We start from the raw sequence: 20,654 nt of genomic DNA, 5'->3' as shown, positions 1-20,654 counted from the left end.
ATTCAAGAAGGGATGGAGGCAGCAGAAACAAAATTATAAGATGGTTAGCCTGACATCAGTGGTTGGGAAAATATTGGAGTTGATTGTCAAGGATAAGGTTATGCAGCACTTGGAGAAACATGACAAGATAGGTCAAAGCCAGAATGGTTTCCTTAAGGGAAAATCTTGCTTGGAATTCTTTGAAGAAGTGACAAGCAGGCTGGATAAGGGAGGTGCAGTGAATGTTGTGTATTTGTATTTTCAGAAGGCCTTGACAAGGTGCTGCACATGAGGCTATTTAACAAGATAAGAGCCCATGGTAAAACAGGAACCATATTAGTGTAGTAGGTAGAGCATTGGCTCATTGGCAGGAAGCAGAAGTTTGGAATACAGGGATCATATTCTGGTTGGCTGCCAGTTGCTAGTTCCACGGGGGTTGGTGTTGGGCCGCTTTTTATGTTGTATATTAATGATTTATGTTATGGAATGAATGGCTTTGTGGCCAAGTTTGCAGATTATATAAAGGTACGTAGAGGAGCAGATAGTGTTGATGAAACAGGGAGGCTGCAGAAGGACTTGGATATATTAGGAGAATGGGCAGAGGAATGGCTAATGAAATACAATGTTGGAAATTCACTTTGGTAGAAAAAAGAAGCAGGCAGATTATCTTCTCATTGGGGAGAAAATTGAAAATACTTGTATACCGAAGGACCTGGGAGTCCTTGTGCAGGTTAGTCTAAAGTTAATCTTGCATGTTGAGTCAGTGGTGAACAAAGCAAATGCACTGCTGGCATTCATTTCAAGAGGAATAGAATATAAGAGCATGGATGTAATGATGAGGCTTTATAAGGTACTGGTGAGAACTCCCTTGGACCCATATTGGGCTCTTCATTTAAGAAAGGATGTATTGACATTGGAGATGCTTCAGAGGAGTTCCACAAGGATTATTCTAGGAATGAAAGGTTGTTATAGGAGGAATGTTTGACACCTCTTGTTTTGTACTCATTGGAATTTAGGAGAATGGGGGTGGGGGGATGTCATTTGCCCTTTTTCCACTGGAATCCCAGTTAATTAGCCGCGCGGTGTACCAGGATAGGAAGCCAATTCTGCTGTTTCCACTGGGCCACTTTTAACAGGGTCACTGACTGCTTTTCCACTGAACACAATCCACCCCCAGGGATCAGAGAGTCTACCTTCGAATGGAATGGAATGGATAGAAATTGTCCTTTGTCCACTGGTTGAATCAGCATGGGTGGCATCAGCTGATGCCAGAGATTTGAGTAGGTGTAGAGGCCATCAATCCTCAGTGTGATTTGACATCATTTGATGCTGGCTTGCTAATTGTTTTTCTTTTCCATTGGACCTGTAACTGGCTAATTCCCTATTAATTTCTGGGACACGGTACCAGTGGAAAAGGGGCTATCGAAACATTTTGAATATTGAAAGGTGTGCAGAGAGTAGATGTAGAAAGCCCGCTTCCCATGATGGGAGATTCTTGGACAAGAGGGCACAACTTCAGGATTGAAGGCTATCCCACTTAAACAGATGCAGAGAAATTTCTTCAACCAGAGGGTGGTAAATCTTTTGAATTTGTTGCTACAGGTGGTGTGGAGGCCAGGTCCCTGCATGTATTTAAGGGAGAGATTGATAGGTTCTTGATTAGCCAGGTGTTGTGTTCAGAATAAGCTCGATAGGTTTGAAGGGGATCAAGGCAGGACATATGTTGTGAACAATCCATGATCTTTATTTACACACAGGGGAATTCACAAAAAGGGCACAAACCAACAGACTAACATACACATCACACAGGCACAAGGGTTTAATGAGAAATGACGGTTTAACTTGTTTGGCACCCACCACCAACAGGCACACTATGCCACATAACAAATAAATGAGTATATACACATAAACCTAGTCTCCGGTGTAGGCCCTGCTTGGGATCTCAGCTCTCAGCCCTCTGCAGCTTCCTGCAGCCTGGAGGTCATAAATGTTCACAATTAACAAGTAAATACATATAAATCTGGTTTCCAGGATCGGCCACTTCTCAGGATCAGGGATGGGCCAATTTCAGTCAGCCCTTCGGATCTGCCTGCAACCTAGAGTTCAGAAATGGTCAGAGTTAAGAAATATATACATGTAAACCTGGCTTCCATCTTAGATCATGGCTCAGATTCCAGGACTGTCCTATTGAAGTTGTTCCTCTGGAGGTGCCGACAACCTTTGCTTCAGAGATGGTTTGAAGGCAACAGCAAACAGAGAGAGAGAATGATAGATAGACAGACAGACAGAACACTGCATGAGCTCAGCTTTTTCAATGCAGGGGCCCATCCAAAAGACCTGCGAGGACTAATCATGCATCAACCTCACATGTGGACAGATCTATAACAGCACTGATTTACCACAGCCTACAAACAAATAAAGAAAACACTCACTCATTTCTTTCAGCATACCATGAAATCAATTTTCTTTTATTATTCACTAGACACATCATTGCATTCTTCAACTCCCCAAACACTACCCTGCCAAACTCCTCTGACTTTCTCATTGGCTCACTGCCACATGGGTGATCCTGACACACTCACTCTCCTCCTCCTGCATCTGAGATCCATCATGCATATACTGAGCTTAACACACCTGCACATGTCATACTGTAAGTGGTAGCTGACACCACTCCTGACGAAGGTAAGTATGCGACCGCATCAGATATATCTATTGATTGGCATTGGAGAACCAATCATATGTCAGCTGCCGGGCCCAATCGCACATCAGTCTCACAGGTGGGTACTTCTAACCTTTGATTGGCAGGTGATGCGACTTCTAACTAGGCTCCAGATGGAGAGCCCACATGACCCTCCACAATCGACACTCCCACCTGGTTCCAGATGGAAGGCCATATGACCTCCTCCCCCCCCCCCCCCAACAATCCACACTACTCCAGGGCATCAAAGGTTATGGGGAGAAAGCTGGGCAGTGGGGCTGAGTGGGGAAATGGCAGACAGACTAGATGGGCTAAAGAGTCTATTTCTGTCCCTGTGTCTTCTTAGCTTATGATCACTTAAACCCTACCGTGGATAGGTTTTCTTAGGCTTAACATGTGGCAGTATTTATGTGTTTGACATTCCTCCCCAAACACTGAACATTTTTGGTAAAGTTCTGAATTAGTTCAAACATCTGCATTTTAGTCCCAGAAAGCATGTGGTTCGAAATGAAAGAATTTGCTTTGACATATTCTGGGCATGGCTGACCAGCATTTATTCTCCATCCCTGAATGCACTGCGGAAAATAATGGTGAGCTCCAAACACCCTGATATTTCTGTTTCAAAGGCTGCTTTTGGGGGTGAGGATAACGATCCAGCAACGATAAGATTCAAGGTTCAAGATTATTTTATTGCCAAGAAATTAAAAGAAAAATGTAACATTACATGAAATTTCCTTTAGACAAAGAGTCACCATCAGCTTTGCCTGGTGCCCCTTATAGTAGGAGAAAGAGAAGCAAAAGAGAGTCCCCTCAGAGTCACTGAGTGGCTGTAGATTCACCTCCTGAAATTCTGCAGCAACACAGATCCTTGTTCATTTAATTTGGCAAACCAAACTACAGATCCAACCCCCCAATACGATCAGGAAGCCTTCAGTGCCAGAGGCCCTCGGAAGCTCTCCTTGTCCTCAGAACCCTCTCAAATCCTTGGCGTGATGGCTCCAGGATAGATGTTCAGAGGTGTTGACACACCAGAATTTGAAGTTCTTAACCCTTTCCACTGTTGACCCCTCAATGAGGACTGGTTTGTATTCTCCTGGTTTCCCCTTCCTGAATTCTCAGAGGAGAGTGCAATTTGGAAGAATTGAATTTACACTGAATTCCAAAGCTCAGTGAATTTGTACAATGGGATCACCACATGTAGGCAACTTGGTCAATATGGATGTATTGGGTTGAATGGTCAATGTTTTGAGCCAGAACTCTTTATCAGCAAGTGTCAACTATGCATTTTCTCCTACTGATGCTACTTGATAGGTTGAGTTCCACAATGGTCTTTCTTTTCCTGGATTATGTTGAAATCCTTGAATGTTATCGCAGCTGCTTCTAATTGAACAAGCAGAGAATATTTAAACATATTTTTAACATGTTTGCAAGAAACAAAAGGGATTTGAGGAGTCTGGTTCAATGTTCAGACATTAGTCACGTGAGCATGATATAATTCAAGATTCCTTTATTGCCATGTAATAAAACAGGTTTAATATTACATGAAATTGGCTTTAGATTTGCCATCAGCAGAAAGAGAAGCAAAATAGAGACCCCTGAGCCATTGAGTGTCTGTAGATTTGCCACTCACGTTCTTGCAGCCTCTGCAGCCACACAGAATTCAGTCCAAACCATCGAGATGATCAGGAAGCCTTCAGCGCACTTAGAACTCTCTCACATCCCAGTTCTGATGCCTGGTATCCTTACACCCAGTCTCCAGCAGTCCACAGCTTGGTGTGAGTCCTTTGAGCTGACAGCTTGCATGGTTTTTTTGCCTCAAGTCACCAACATCCTGCTGCCTGTGTGTTCTTTAACTGTAGAGGTCTTCACTAGTCCGCTGCCATGGTCACCGTCCCATAGGGTCATCTCCTCTGCTTCCCCCTCTCAAATGGGGAGTGGTCTCTCCAGTTTCTGGGGCCCTGTAGTTACAGGATTTTTAAATAAACCATTTCGCATAGTGGTTAGCACAATGCTGCTACAGTGCAAGCAACCAGGGTGTGAATCTTTGTGCTGTCTGTAAGGAGTTTGTACGTTCTCTCTGTGTCTGCATGGGTTTCCTCTGGTTGCTCTGGTTTCCTCCCACGTTCAAAATGTACCGGGGATTGGAGGTCAATTGTGTGTAATTGGGCAGCACAGGCTTGTGGGCTGAAGGGCCTGTTACTGTGCATTATATTTAAATTTAAAGCTTCTACAGAGTCATCACAAGTTGGACTGGGTGGTAGAACCCTACCGAGGAGCACTGTGTCTGTTCTCCTCACGCTTCTTGGGATTGGCAGTACTGCCATTGCAGCAGTTCTGGTGACGCTGCCATTTCATTGCCTGGTGCAATTGACTTTCCATTCAATATCATCCTCCAGGGGGATAATAGCGAAGGACAAGCATGGAGATTTTGCACTTCTCTTTTTTAGAAATCTGCTCATTGCCCTGCCATTGTGGGACACCATTGTACTTGTCAGTCCAAATGTGAATGTGGTGCAAATCTCTCTGCATGTGGGCAGGGATTGCTTAATTATTGAAGAATTATGAATGCAAGCCATCCGGACATCAAAGCGCGGGCAATGCAAAGAGCATTATACCAAGTGAATGAAAGCAAGGGAGTAGATGCATGTTGAAAAACCCAAAATGACACATTCTGGGATCTCAAGTGAACAATGAGAAGCTGCAGGAACTTAGTAGTCAGGCAGCATTGATAGAAAGAAATGGTCAGTCATGGTTTCAGGTAAGGACCCTCCATCGAGAATGATAAAGAGTCCCAACTAGAAACATTGACTAACCATTTCTCTCCATGGACACTGCCTAAACCTCTGAGCCCCTCAAGCCATTCATTGTATGCTCAGTAAATGCATGTTGTTGGCTAAATTCACAAGGCTTTACTCCAAGCTGGTTCCACTCAGCTGAAATATCTCTCACACATCAATGTGCCTGATTTTCCATCTGGAACAAAAACGATATGAGCTGTTACGTAAACCTCCTTAAACATCATGCCAAGTAAGAGAATAGCCTTGCCTCTACATTTCTCCTCATAATCTTCCATTATAATCAGGTACCAACTGCTTCTTGATTTCATTGGACTCTGCTGAGCTGGTATCATTTAGTAGGGAGAGAATGTCTCTTAATTTTTTAAAATGAAAATTGGGTGTGGGTTCAGATGAAAATCAAGCATTTCTTGTCTTAATCACCCGAATTGAGGAGGTGTTAAGAGTTGATTACATTCGTGGGTCTGGAGTCACATACAGGCCAAAGAGCAGATGCAGAGCTGTGCCTCACATGTGCAATGACCCAGCTTCAGTGCTTGGCGGCAGTGCCATCCAGTTCCTCCAGGTTCAAGCCCAATACAAGAATGTGCTAGATAACTCAGCAAGTTTCGCAGCGGGCCCTTTGTCAGGTGCCTTTTACATCCTGTGGATGCTGTGTGACCCACTGAGTTTCTCCAGCACATTTGTGCATTGCACTCAACCCCACCATCTGCTGTCTTTCTTGTTTAACTCTTCTGGATTCAGGAACGAGTTCTTGAACTTTCCCATGTTACACAAATCATAGGCTACTCCTGCACTATTGTAACACCATTTTAATTTTTTTTGCACTTTGGTAATTGTGAATATTTATTATCTAACTTTTGTATTTATCATATGTTTTCAATTGAACATAATCTTTCCTATTGCCATTGTTTATTTATCCTCTATAACATACCTGTTCTGCCACAGGAATAAATAATTATAGTGCATTGTACAACATATATGACAATAAACTTATTATCAATATTGTCATCACTTGTGTGGAGTTTATGTTTTTTTTTCTGGGTTTTTCACTTTTCACATCCCAAAGGTCAGGTGGTTGGCAGGTAAAGTGGCCACTATACATTTCCCTCTGTGTGGATGAGTGGTTTAACTGTAGGCAGAGAGATAAGGTTACAAGGAAACTTAGTAGAGGAGTGGGATTGATTTATGTGCTGGCATAGATTTGATGGGTTGAAAGGTCAAATGGAAATATCAACACAAGGAAAAGATTAGATAAGGCATTAGAAGGATGGGCTTCAGACCAATCAATTCCCGAATGCTGTAGGAGATTGAAACTCCTGGCACATAATCAATGTTTCAGACATTTGGATACTAACCTCATACCTTAATCATCACACTACTAAATCACATAAATTAGAAATGTATTTATTTGTCACAAAATACCTGATACAACGAGAAGGGTTCTTCTGCAAGCAGATAATCGGGTTATCGCTATTCAGCCAAGTCAGGAGTTCTAGTATAGTGTTGAAAAGAAAAAAAAGGATAAATTAGCACCAAGTAAAGGCAGCAACATCACACTGTTGTGGGGTTCATTTAGGAGCCTGATAGCTGTGGGGTAGAAACTGTAAGCCTGTTTGTACATACCTGTACACTCAAGCCTTCTCCCTGATGGGAAAAGGGGGAAGCGAGTGTGTCTGTGGTGTGATGGGCCCTTCATTATTTTGGCTGGGCAGTGGGTGATGTAGCTGGAGCCAATAGAAAGGAGGGAAATTTGTGTGATGTTCTGAGCTGCATTCACAATCTTCTGCAGCTTCTTCCGGAATCACCCAGACCACACTGCAATAGATCCAGTAAGTATGCTTTTGATGGTGCATCTTTAGAAGTTGTGAGTGACAAGGGGGACATGGCAAGCTAACATGCTGAATTAAAATTCAAAAGCAATGCATTGGCACTAAACTTTTTGGACGTTTCTGTTCATAGATATCAGATCCGCAATCAACCAATGTACAGAATAAGGCACAAAATCGTGACATCATTGACCTGGAAATGCTGTCCTGGATATATTGGAACTGACTGTCAACCAAAAGGTCAGTGTGAAGCTATTCAGAGGGCCTGACACTGGTAGAGACTCTAATTCATTTGAGGCACTGCCTCGGGCAATTTTCAGAAGCATTTCGATCAAGATTCAGGATTGTGTCATAGATGAGAAATTAGTTAAGGTACTAGGTTTTGAAGGGCATTTTAAAGAGAGAATGAAGAGATTCAGGAAGCAGCTCCAGAGCTGCATGATAACGTACATGATAAACCTCAACTTTGGTCTCCATTTTATGTTGGAGATCATGAAAATGTGGGCCTTAACTTTCTTCTTTCTTTTCTTTGGCTTGGCTTCGCGGACGAAGATTTATGGAGGGGGTAAAAAGTCCACGTCAGCTGCAGGCTCGTTTGTGGCTGACCAGTCCGATGCGGGACAGGCAGACACGATTGCAGCGGTTGCAAGGGAAAATTGGTTGGTTGGGGTTGGGTGTTGGGTTTTTCCTCCTTTGCCTTTTGTCAGAGAGGTGGGCTCTGCGGTCTTCTTCAAAGGAGGCTGCTGCCCGCCAAACTGTGAGGCGCCAAGATGCACGGTTTGAGGCGTTATCAGCCCACTGGCGGTGGTCAATGTGGCAGGCACCAAGAGATTTCTTTAGGCAGTCCTTGTACCTTTTCTTTGGTGCACCTCTGTCACGGTGGCCAGTGGAGAGCTCGCCATATAATACGATCTTGGGAAGGCGATGGTCCTCCATTCTGGAGACGTGACCCATCCAGCGCAGCTGGATCTTCAGCAGCGTGGACTCGATGCTGTCGACCTCTGCCATCTCGAGTACCTCGACGTTAGGGGTGTGAGCGCTCCAATGGATGTTGAGGATGGAGCAGAGACAACGCTGGTGGAAGCGTTCTAGGAGCCGTAGGTGGTGCCGGTAGAGGACCCATGATTCGGAGCCGAACAGGAGTGTGGGTATGACAACGGCTCTGTATACGCTTATCTTTGTGAGGTTTTTCAGTTGGTTGTTTTTCCAGACTCTTTTGTGTAGTCTTCCAAAGGCGCTATTTGCCTTGGCGAGTCTGTTGTCTATCTCATTGTCGATCCTTGCATCTGATGAAATGGTGCAGCCGAGATAGGTAAACTGGTTGACCGTTTTGAGTTTTGTGTGCCCGATGGAGATGTGGGGGGGCTGGTAGTCATGGTGGGGAGCTGGCTGATGGAGGACCTCAGTTTTCTTCAGGCTGACTTCCAGGCCAAACATTTTGGCAGTTTCCGCAAAGCAGGACGTCAAGCGCTGAAGAGCTGGCTCTGAATGGGCAACTAAAGCGGCATCATCTGCAAAGAGTAGTTCACGGACAAGTTTCTCTTGTGTCTTGGTGTGAGCTTGCAGGCGCCTCAGATTGAAGAGACTGCCATCCGTGCGGTACCGGATGTAAACAGCGTCTTCATTGTTGGGGTCTTTCATGGCTTGGTTCAGCATCATGCTGAAGAAGATTGAAAAGAGGGTTGGTGCGAGAACACAGCCTTGCTTCACGCCATTGTTAATGGAGAAGGGTTCAGAGAGCTCATTGCTGTATCTGACCCGACCTTGTTGGTTTTCGTGCAGTTGGATAATCATGTTGAGGAACTTTGGGGGACATCCGATGCGCTCTAGTATTTGCCAAAGCCCTTTCCTGCTCACGGTGTCGAAGGCTTTGGTGAGGTCAACAAAGGTGATGTAGAGTCCTTTGTTTTGTTCTCTGCACTCTGCAATGTGGGCCTTAACTTTAATGTGAGATTAATATGAACAGGGGGTGCAAGGTTGTTGTTTTGAAATCAATGAAATTAAAATGGAAGCAGATTCTATAAAGTTCCTACTATCTACTCTGCCAGGCAATGGAGGCAAACGTGGACCCTGAGGGGAGCTGCAGATTTATACACCACAGTGAACATTCCTCCACACATAAAGGATCATAAATGTGTGACCAGATTTAACAGCAAGTCAACTGACACAATAGATTAACTCGGTGTTGACAGGCAAAATTCGTCTGTGACTGTAAAGGCAGCTCTACCCTTACATTCAGACTGTGATGGGGAGCTTTACAGACTTCCCTCCCTCGTCATTTAAAGGTCACCACACATTGTTCATACCCAGCTTTTGAGTAGAAATGTTGGAGTGGTGGGTTTCATCCATCAGCAGTACATAGATTGAGAAGGAAATGGGAGGGAGAAATAAACTTATGAACCTTACTTTGCTCTCAGCTCCTCCCCCGCTGTTTGTGTAATTATTGTCATCCACATTTCCTCTGTCACTCTGCACACCATCTCTAATTACCATGCTCAGCCAGGACCGCAGATAATAGTAAGCATTTACCTCCCATCAAGAGCAGACTTCCTGGTCCCTTCTCATTAGATTGCTAATGGCACCAGTGCAATTTTGTGTCAAGATGAATTATTGTACAAATATCTTGATGTGTTATTAAGCTGCATCTGTTTTTTTTGTTATTTATTGCCACCCATTAAAAGACATTGAGACAGGTGCATGGACAGGAAAGGTTCAGAGGAATGCAGGCAAATGAGAAGCTTGGTCAGCATGAACAAGTTGGGCCGAAAGTTCTGTTTCCATGCTAGAGAACTTTGATACTTTATTCTTATATTCAAAGGTTCTGTTTATTGTTACATAATAATACATTAAAAATGTAACGTACATGATAAACCTCAACTTTGGTCTGCCGTAAGGCAAACAATGAGTCACTATGAGCATTGCCCAGCACCGCTAACAATAGAAGAAAGAGAACAAAAGGGAGTCCCTTCAGAGCCACTGAATATCTGTGGATACACCAGCAACCCTCCCACTGCTACTGAAGCTGCACAGTCTCCAGTTCAAACCATCGGCAACCCTAGCTCCAGATCCAAACTTCCAATAAGATCAGGAAACCTTCAGTGCCCGACACCCTTCAGGAGCCCTTCTTTCCCTCATCTCCCTCTCAATGTCGGTTCCGATACTTTCTTCCCATGAGCCAGACTCCGGCAGCCCACCGCCTGTGTGTGAGTCCTTCGACCACAGGTTGCAACAGCCTACAGCCTGTGTGGGTCCTCCAGTTGCTGAACCTCTCGTTGGTCTGCTGCCCTGGTCACATCCTGTTGGGTCATCTCCTTCTCAACCGGGGATGTTCTCCCATTTCTGATGTCCTATGCCTGTTCTCTGCAACCCTTTGTGGTATGCTACCCATCACAGATGCTGGCATCTTGGGTACAGATTCCTCAGTTGTGGGATTTGAAAAAAAAACACCATTGCCTCCTTCAACAGGCCTGCATAAAGTTTGTATGGAGCCCTCGGCAATAGGACCAGGCAATATAACCCTGTGGAGCAGCTCTGTTTTTCCGTTATCCACCAGCAGCAATGCTGCCGTTACAGTAGCTCCATTTACTTTTACTTTTTTATTTAAATTTTTATTATACCTGAAGGACCCAGGCCGAAAAGGTTGGTCATGTTGGGTGACCTGCTGAATTTCTCCAGTACGGCTGTCATTTGCAATTTTTTTAACCTTTTTTGAGCATTTATGGCTTGTCCCTTACAATTGCCAACTGGTTAAATCCAGCAGTGGGTGAACTGCTGAATGGATTCTCTCAATGTTGGGGAATCTCCTTCGCTTGGTAATTTTTGCAGATGAACATTGAAATCAGATGGTGCATTGCAGCATATAACCATATAATGATTTATAGAACAGAAACAGCCCTGTTCAGCCCTCTAGTCCATGCTGAACACCTACTCCCACCTAGTCCCATTGACCCGCACCCAGCCCAAAACCTTCCACACCTTTCTCATCCATATACCTATCCAACTTTTCCTTAAGTATTAAAATCGAACCCACATCTACCACTTCCGCCAGAAGCTCATTCCATACTCCCACCACCCTCTGGGTGCAGAAATTCCCCCTCATGTTTCCCCTAAACTTTTCCACTTTCAATTTCAATCCATGTCGTCTTGTTTAAATCTCCCCCACTCTCAAAGGAAAAAGCCTATCCACATTGACTCTATCTGTCCCTCTCATAATTTTAAATACCTCTATCAAATCACCCCTCTATCTCCTACTCTCCAGAGAATAAAGTCCCAGCCTGATCAACCTTTCCCTGTAACTCAAAGCCTGAAACCCAGGCCACATTTTTTAAATCACCTCTGCACTCTCTCTATTGTCTTTATATCCTTCCAATAATTTGGCAACCAAACTGCACACAATATTCCAAATTTGGCCTCACCAATGCCTTATATAACTTCAAGATAGTCCATTTATCCCTTGTCCTGCAGGTTGAGCTTATTGTATGAATCCCTCCCTTAATTGCTGTGAGCAAATTAGAATTAAATCATGGAATTTTTTGGGCTACCAGTCCAGTTTCAATACCTGGATGAAAAGACTGAGTCTTAATTCTCCATTCTAAAGGATAATCTGCCTACAATCCTCTGAGATATCCCTCCATAATGTCTGGCATGTGGGAGCACAACTCAAGGTGACCCTACCTTTGGCCACTCTCCTTCTCATAGTGCTAATCTTGCTTTTTTAAAGTAAAGGATCTGGCCTCAAGCAGTCTAAAGATGGTGAGGTCAGCCTGATTCAGATTTAACATTCAGAAACCAGGGCTATTGATCTGAAGGTGGAAGTTCAAATTCAGAAATCTGGGACTTTAAATTCAGACAATAAACTGGGGAAGAGGGTGGGGAGTTGGAGGGAGGGAGTAAGAGGAATGAGGGAAAGCCAACTCCTTCCCTTCCCTTCTTCTATCAGAGAGCTATCAATCTCAGTCTTCTGCCTCCTTCCCCATCACCCTTTCAGCTCCTTTCTCTTCTTCCCTCTCCCACCTGTATCCATCTGTCACCTGCAAGCCAGATCTCCTCCCTCTTCTCCCCCCCCACCCCCCTACTATTCCTTCTTATTTGGGAGTCTACCTGATTTTTAACACTTCTGAAGGAGGGAACAGGCCTGAAACGTCTGCTGCCTTTTGCTTTCTCTGGATGCTGCATGACCTGCTGAGTTTCTCCAGTACTTTTGTTGCTTCCCGCTTGGTCTACAAATACTTTTCAAGGAGTCTGCAATAATACACCCAATTTGGTTCAAGGGCCACCAGCTGGTTTGACACTTAGTTGACTCTGAAGTCCCCCAATAAGCTTTATTGTTTCTTTGTTGAACAAGTGCAACAGGGATAATCCAGAAAAAACATTGACTTATTTCAGATAATCAGCATTGATTTGTGTGGGGCAGGCCATGACATTTTAATATGATTGAGGTTTTTGAAGAGGTTCACCATATGAAGTCACATTGGTGAATTGGATAGATTGGCTTGGTCAATTAAGACAGAGAGAGGTGGTGGAGGGGTGTTACTCTCCCTGGAGGTCTATACCCAATGCATTCTGCAAGAAGCAGTGCCAGGACCTCTGTTTCTCACATCTAGTATTGATTTGGATGAAGATTTACATGTGTTGAATACTTGCAAATGACCTGGAGATTTGTGGAGTTGTGAATAATAAGGAAAGTTGTCAAAGGATATTAGCAGGATGTAGATTGGTTGGAAATTTGAGCAGATGGAATTTAATCCAGGGCAGTGTGAGGTGATACATTTTGGGAGGGCAAATACATTGAAATTCAGAGGGATCTTGGAATGCAAGATAATAGCTCTCTAGAAGCAGCAACAGTTGGATCAGTGATTTAAAAAAAAACACATGGCATTCTTGCCTTTGTTGGCCATGTATCAAAGTTAGCAAGTCATGTTGCAGTTTGCAAAAACTTTGTACAGACTCATGATCAAGCAGGGAATGGAAGGTTTATAAACTATGTTCCGATAGATGGGATTAGTTTAGAATTGGAATGATGTTTAGCTCAGACATGATGGGCCAAAGGGCTTGTTTGTGTTCTGTATTTTTGATGTTTGATGGATCACTATCCTGTATTCATGGGGTAATGAGGATGGCTAATAAATGCTGGCTTTAACAACATCCAAAGAATAAGCAAGTAGAATGCCTTTTCAAAACAACACATGTTTTATCTTTGGTTCCTGTTCCAGCAGCTCTGAACTTGGTACATTGATTGACAATGCTCCTTTGAAGAAGGGGTGGGGAGAATTTTAAATTTGAACTCTACTCATTTTGACCACTATTTAATTATCTGGTTGAAAATTATGCACGAGGTAGCAGGATGTCTCCAACTGGATTTCCATATCTTCAACCTCCCCAAAACCAGGCAAATTTCCAGCGAGAAATTAGAACACTGAATATTCATACTGCCTGCTGATCTAATGGGAGTGGTTCAAAGTGTGTTGGGCTGTACTACCGTCTACTCCAGTGAGCACCAGCTGTGCTTTATTGCTTCTGTGTTTACTGTTTAGATGACAGTCTCAATCATCAGTGTTCTGCATGTGATTTCCTTGAGCTGGGAGAACCATAGCTCCTGTTTCACTGCTCTGGGCCGCGTGTGTACTTCTGGGCTAATCACATATCTCAGCCAATCAAGTCTATGGCCCTACTCCAATCATTTTAAAACAATGAACAAAAATTGGGCAGCACAGTTCATGTTGCATTTAGCGTAACACTATTATAGCGCCAGCGACCTTAGTTTGAATCCGCTGCAGTCTGTAAGGAGTTTATATATTCCTCCTGTGTCCACATGGGTTTCTTCCGGGTGCTCTGGTTTCCTCCCACATTCCAAAGTCATATGGGATTTAGTAGGTTAATTGGTCACATGGATGTATTTGGCAGTGTGGGCCAAGAACCTGTTATCGTGCAGTATTTCTAAATTAAATTTGATTAAATTAAAGTGGAATCTTAAAACAGAATAATTTACCTTCCCCTAATCTGTCTTTTGGAGTGAAATCAGGAGGGAGGGAGGGGTGGTCTGGCATTTTTTTTGTCTGGTTTGATCCAGTACAAATGGGGTTCAGCCAACAAATCATTGAATACAATTCTTCCTCTCCAACCTCATCGGCTCCCAGGTTCTGAGGCTCACGTTGTTTTCATGGAAGTTCATTTTAATTTTCTCTTGACGAAATACAAAGATGCATAGAGACATCTGACAGCAGCAAGAAAGTCCTAGTGCGATTTCATGTTGGTTGCTCCACTTCCTGACTTGGTGGGGAGGGGGGTGAATGGGGAGGTGAAGAAAGTGTGTCCAAGATGGTATGAGTCATTCAATGTGTTGAGTGATTTTCCAAGGCAGTGTGAGTTATAGAGCTCTCACTACCCCTGCACTGTTCAACTGTAATTTTCTTTGTATCCTGCATTTTGACCCAGTAACCCCATACTCTTCACTCATTGACTGTACTCACACATGTGTTGACTTGCCTGGAAAGCACACAAAACAAAGTTTTTATTGTGTCTCAGTGTACATGACAACAAACAGTTCAATTAATTTGAAACCTCAAGTTGCCTTCAGAACCTTGGCCACTGCTAGAAGGTTCACCCAAACTTATCTTGCAAAAGCACATGGAAGCTCACAATAAAAACAACAGAAAATGTTGAAAACGCTCATCAGGTATCAGTGGAGGAAGAAACAGAGAAGACATTTCAGGTCAAAAGCCCTTGATCAGGACCCAGTTCAGAAGATGTCAAGAATCTATGATCTGAAAAGGGAACACTATTTCTCTCTCTGACTTGCTGTGTTTGCAGCATTCTCTGCTTTTATTTCAGATTTCTGGCATCTGCCATTTTCTTTTACAGTATTTCATTTGCATATTTATACAGAACCAAACCATGCTCAGAATCCTTGCAAGTTGTGCAAATGCTTGCCCTATAACACACACACACACACACACACACACACACACACACACACACACACACACACACACACACACACACACACACACACACACACACACACATCTGGTAATTGTAAAATATCTGTATTAATCATAGATTATTTGAAGAGACAAGCAGAGAACCAAGCTGAGAGTCAGAGAACTGGAACTGATCTCCCCAAGAAGCCACAATACCACCATGATTCAGGTTAGTTTCACCATATTATTTAAGCTCAAGAGCAAATAATTTTAATAAAAACTTATGACTGAGATGAATTCTTTTGTGGCAGGAAATTATTGCTTTATTTATTCATTTTTGGACTTGTACAAACTCATTCCACATGAAGGAGATTGGCTGCAATGTTTAATCACTTCCAGAACCTAGGCACCCAGGGTATAATGTAAATAAAGGTGATTTGTCCAAGTTATTTGGTTGCAAAATGCTACTTTCTCCCCTAAGCAGGTAGCGATCAAAAGGACCTTCAAGTGTTTATTCACCAAGGATGTAGGAATATAATATATAAATTGCAAGCGTTCAGTTAGAAGATAGAGGAGTGGCAACACAAAATAATGAGAAGCTGGAGAAACTCAGTGGGTTTCTGTGGAGAGCAATGGAGAGTCAACTATGGATTTTACACAGCCGCTACATAACGGGACCGCAGAGCCCACCTCACTGACAAAAGGCAAAGGAGGAAAAACCCAACACCCAACCCCAACCAACCAATTTTCCCTTGCAACCGCTGCAATCGTGTCTGCCTGTCCCGCATCGGACTTGTCAGCCACAAACGAGCCTGCAGCTGACGTGGACTTTTTACCCCCTCCGTAAATCTTCGTCCGCGAAGCCAAGCCAAAGAAGAAAGAAAGAAGAAGACATAACGGGAAATTTTCGGAAAATTCCTGCAATGCACGGAGTGTAAAAAGTTTGGAATAGAAATGAGTGACTCATCCCATTCCTAAAATTTTCCTGCAGCAGTCCTAGCCTAAATTGCAGACTGCTTGCAGTCCAAACTGAATTTCAGATGGTCCGCAACAATGGGCTGGGGGATAGTACGATGTTGATGATATGATGCTATATGTCACACGCAGCATCTACCAGCTGACAAAATTACCACAACACAGGGATTTAGTGTAAGCGTCTTTCCTGTGTGAACTGCCACTCCAGAAGGCAAGTGTGAAAATCGCTGATGGAAAATTATCACAGCGGCTGTGAAAAAACCATAAACGTTTCAGTTCGGGACCCTTTATCGGGACAATATACAACTACACAACTGTGCCCTGGGGATCAGCTCTTCAGAATGATTCAAACTGTGAGATCTGCTGATAAAAAGAATCTCACAGGTTGAGCAACAGCCTCAACATTTGGTTCCAGAATCTGGATGCAACATTTGAGAATTCTTTACAAACACATTCTTTCATAATTAGCCATATAGTTCAATTGAAAATAGAGGCAGAAGTAGGTCATTGGGCCTATAAAACAGGGGCAAATTAGGCCATTTGACCATTGAAGTCTGTCCCACCATTTCACCATTTACTATCCTTTTTAAATGCATTCTCCTGCCTTCTCCTCATAACCTTTGTTTCCTTCCCAAATCAAGAACCTATCTACCTCTGTCTTAAAGGCCACTCAGGTTTAACCCTGCTTATGGCTTATGGCTTATGGTTGATCTGCCCCAGGCCTCACCTCCTCTTTCGTGCTAATTCTGTGTAGTCCTCAGTTTCTCTTATTTTTCAACGATATATCTAATTACTTTTTTAAATCTCCCATTAATCCAAGCTCCACAACCTTCCGGGGTATAGGATTCTGGATTCAACACAATCAGCTGCAAGAAGACTATGTGCCCTTGAGGCTTAAATGAGTGCTCCCTAATGTTATAACGTTCAATATACTCCCACTGGTGGAAATATTTGGACAATAATCTGACATGCCTTATATGTTGCAATAAAATCACTCCTCACTCTTGAATATGGATGTAGGAATTTTGGGTGGCATGTTTGCCGTAGAGGTTAGCACAATGCCGTTACTGCACCAGCGAATGGTACCGGGGTTCTAATCCTGCGCTGCCTGTAGGGAGTTGGTACGTGTCTGCATGGGTTTTCCCCTGGGGCTCCAGTTTCCTCCAACTGTTTGAAATGTACCGGGGGTTGTAGGTTAATTGGGTGTAATTGGGTGGCATGGGCTTGTGGGCCAAAATGGCCTATTAAGTGCTGTATGGCTAAATTTTTTTTAAATTAATATAAATTTTAAAAAGTGGACTATTTGATCTTTTATTGGGCTGAGTTTATATCTGCTTTTTCCTTTCCCATTAAATATTTTTATTAATTCACACAGGAGATGCTTTTGATCAGGCCAACCTTTATTATTTCCCATCCCTCATTGCTTTATCTGAGAAGCTTCCCAAGATATGATTGAATCACAGCATGGCAGTTAATGAAATGGTGTTAAAGCACTAGCAAATGAGGTTCCAATTTGGCACTATCTCAAAGGAGTTTGTATGTTCTCCCATGACTTGTGTGGGTTTTTGTTGGGTGCTCTGGTTTCCTCCCACCCTCCAAAAAACCTATGGGCTTGGTCAGTTAATTGGATGTAATTTGGCAGCTCAGGTTTTCATGGGTCAAGATTCACATATAGACCGAACTAGGTAAGAAAGGCTGATGTTCCTCTTGATGGACATGGTGAGCAAGATGGAGGCACAGAGATTGCAGATGCTGGAATCAAGAACATGAAGAACCTGAACGCAGAGGTACGAGCAGCATCACTGGTGAAAAAGGAATTGTTGATATTTTGGCTTGAAACCTTTCATCAAGACTGATGATGGAGAGAAGAGATAACCAGTATAATGAGGAAAGGGTAGGAAGGGTGAAACAAGGATCAGAAGGAAGGATGATAGACAGTTGGGGAGGGTGAGGAGTAGACTTGGTTGACAATAGAGAGAGAGGGAGGGAGAAAGAGAGAGACAGAGCGAGAGAAAGAGAGTCATCAAAGACTCTCGAAGATTCCTACAGGAGGATTCTGACTGATTGCATCACTGGTATGGAGGTGCCAATGCACAGTACAGGTAAAACTCTGGAGTTGTTAATTCAGCCAGCAACATCAAGGGCACCAGTCTTCAATCCACTGAGGACATCTACAAGATGCAGTGTCTTAAGAAAGTAACCTCTATCCTCAAGGACCATCACCACTCAGGCCATGCCCTCTTCACATTGCTTCCATCAGCAAGGAGGTACAGGAGCCTGAAGACAAGCACCCAGTGGAAGAAGAACAGCTTCTTACCCTCTGCCACCAGATTTCTGAATGGACAATGATCCACAGACACTTCCTCATTTTCTCATTTTTTGCACTATTTATTGTTTTGAAACATAATTTTTGGCCATATTTGCACTGTTATGCTGCCACATAACAAATTTCATGACACATTTATGACAATAAATTCTGATTCTGAGAGAGAGAGAGAGAGAGAGAGAGAAGAAACATTAAAACATTTCAATTAAATGAGATGAATGATTAAATGTTCTACAATTCACAATGTTAGTGGTACCATTTTTGCAATGCTGAGAGGCCTATGTCAGACAGCAATTTTCAGGTAACTGGAGTTAAGCATATATCTGTTCATCCACCAAAACTAGCTGTACCATTTGCACATAATAAATACCAGTCATCCTGAAAGACAAACTTATTTTAACAGCAAGAATTGTTATGAAAAAAGTTTGTATTTATAAAGTGTCAACAGCATTGAAAATAGATGTCAGGACATTTCACAGAAGTGAGGTCAGGAAATATACCAACATTTTCATTTTAGTGTGAGCAAATTAACGTGTTCCAAACCGTCCAAAGGCACTGCTCTGAGACCTTAAATTTAACAGAGGACATTGAACTGGTGAGAGATTGAAAGTATTCAGCTATCGATTAAATCCATCTGGAAAACCAAAATCCCCAAACACCAGAAATAAATTCATGCTCTTCTGTGGGAATTCATAAACCTGCCCATTCTCCACACATTTTTAAGATATTTATCTTGCCTTTCCAGTGCAACCTGTCCCTATTTTAGAATAATTAAGTTTGGAGAATGCTGATAATATTTTTGGAGAAGTGGCATTGATAAAAAATCAAGATAAAGATTTAAATTATATGGTAAAGGAGATCCCTTCAATTTATTAGAATGGGGTCCTGGAAGAAGAAGCTAACCAGCTGCTTCCATGCCTTGTGTCCTTAGTAGTGTAACTGTAATTGACAGGAAAACCCTCTTTCACAACACAGTAGAGATTATTCCACCTTGCAGTGTCGTGACATTTAAATCCAATGCATTTGCAGCTTTAGGGATAATATTTGTGTTTTTCTTGCATATTTAGTTCAAAATGGATATTTCACTCTGCAAGTGTGGCTGTTTCACATATAAAATTTGAAGGCAAGATATTGACATTTCAGCAAATATATGGTTGTATGGGTAAACACAGGAATCATTCCAACTCTTCGATACTATTCAACTGTGTGCACGAACTGTTTCATAACTAATGGTTTGTTTTGATGTTTCAAAGCATTAGCAGCAAAATTCAATGACAAGCTCTATAATCAGGAAATTAAACTGGATCTTGTGCAGAAGAAAATTGTGAACATTTCTGCCAATGTAAATGATGTGTGGAGTCTGCTGTACTCACTCGAGGGGAAGATAAATGAAGCTAATGGGAAAGATCTTCAGTCAACCTCAAAAGGTATGGCAAATATTTGCAGCAGACTTGTACATTCTGAATTTGCTAATGGGTCACTCTCGTTAACACCAATCTTGATAGCAATTGGATTCAAAAAATCTATCTCTTACCCTAATCTTTGAAAGAAGGTTAATATCCCATGACTTACTATGAATGGGTTTAAGTTGTCTAAATTGTAAGGGCATCTGAATATTAATGGATGCTCATGGTCTAAAACCCACCTTCCAGTCATCCTGCTGCACAATGCTTGGACACTTGGCTTCCTCCTGCAGGGAAATGATAAATTTAGGACTTCCCAAAGCATCAAAATCACCTCATGCAAAATTACTTTGAAAGGTATCCTTTCTAGAAATCAATTAATGGTCACCTTTATCTTTTTCCATGACTGGTCGCATCTTTTCTATTAAAATGAACATTTTACCTAAATTTTTGTATCTTTTCCAATCTATACCAATTTTTATTCCCAAATCCCTTTTTGACTCACTTGATTTGCTTATATCTTCCTTCCTACATATGGCAAGGAAAACATGCCTGTTTAAATAAAACTAAAAGGAATGGTGGATTGGTGTTTCCTAATTTTAGATTTTATTATTAGGTGGTCAATATATGTAGTTTGCTCCTTTTGTTACACTTCGATAATCTTTGACCATCTTTCATGGGTAGAAATGGAACTGAATTTTACTAAAAGTACTACAATGTTGGCAATTTT

The 20,654-nt window shown here is 42.5% G+C and overlaps 1 protein-coding gene across 1 annotated transcript in view; it reads left to right on the top strand.

Moving 5' to 3' along the window:
• The window catches only part of LOC138756279 (multimerin-1-like), a 75,177-nt gene that overhangs the window by 21,560 nt on the left and 32,963 nt on the right, over positions 1–20,654 (top strand). Inside the window, exons 3-5 of the mRNA XM_069922830.1 lie at positions 7,435–7,541; positions 15,360–15,449; positions 19,775–19,948. Coding sequence (XP_069778931.1) covers positions 7,435–7,541; positions 15,360–15,449; positions 19,775–19,948 — 371 coding nt within the window. The remainder of the gene's footprint in view (positions 1–7,434; positions 7,542–15,359; positions 15,450–19,774; positions 19,949–20,654) is intronic.

This window comes from Narcine bancroftii, chromosome 3 (genome assembly GCF_036971445.1).
Source record: "Narcine bancroftii isolate sNarBan1 chromosome 3, sNarBan1.hap1, whole genome shotgun sequence".
NCBI lineage: Eukaryota > Metazoa > Chordata > Chondrichthyes > Torpediniformes > Narcinidae > Narcine > Narcine bancroftii.
The sequence above is the reverse complement of the archived record's forward strand: the minus strand, read 5'-3'. Positions and strand labels throughout refer to the sequence as shown.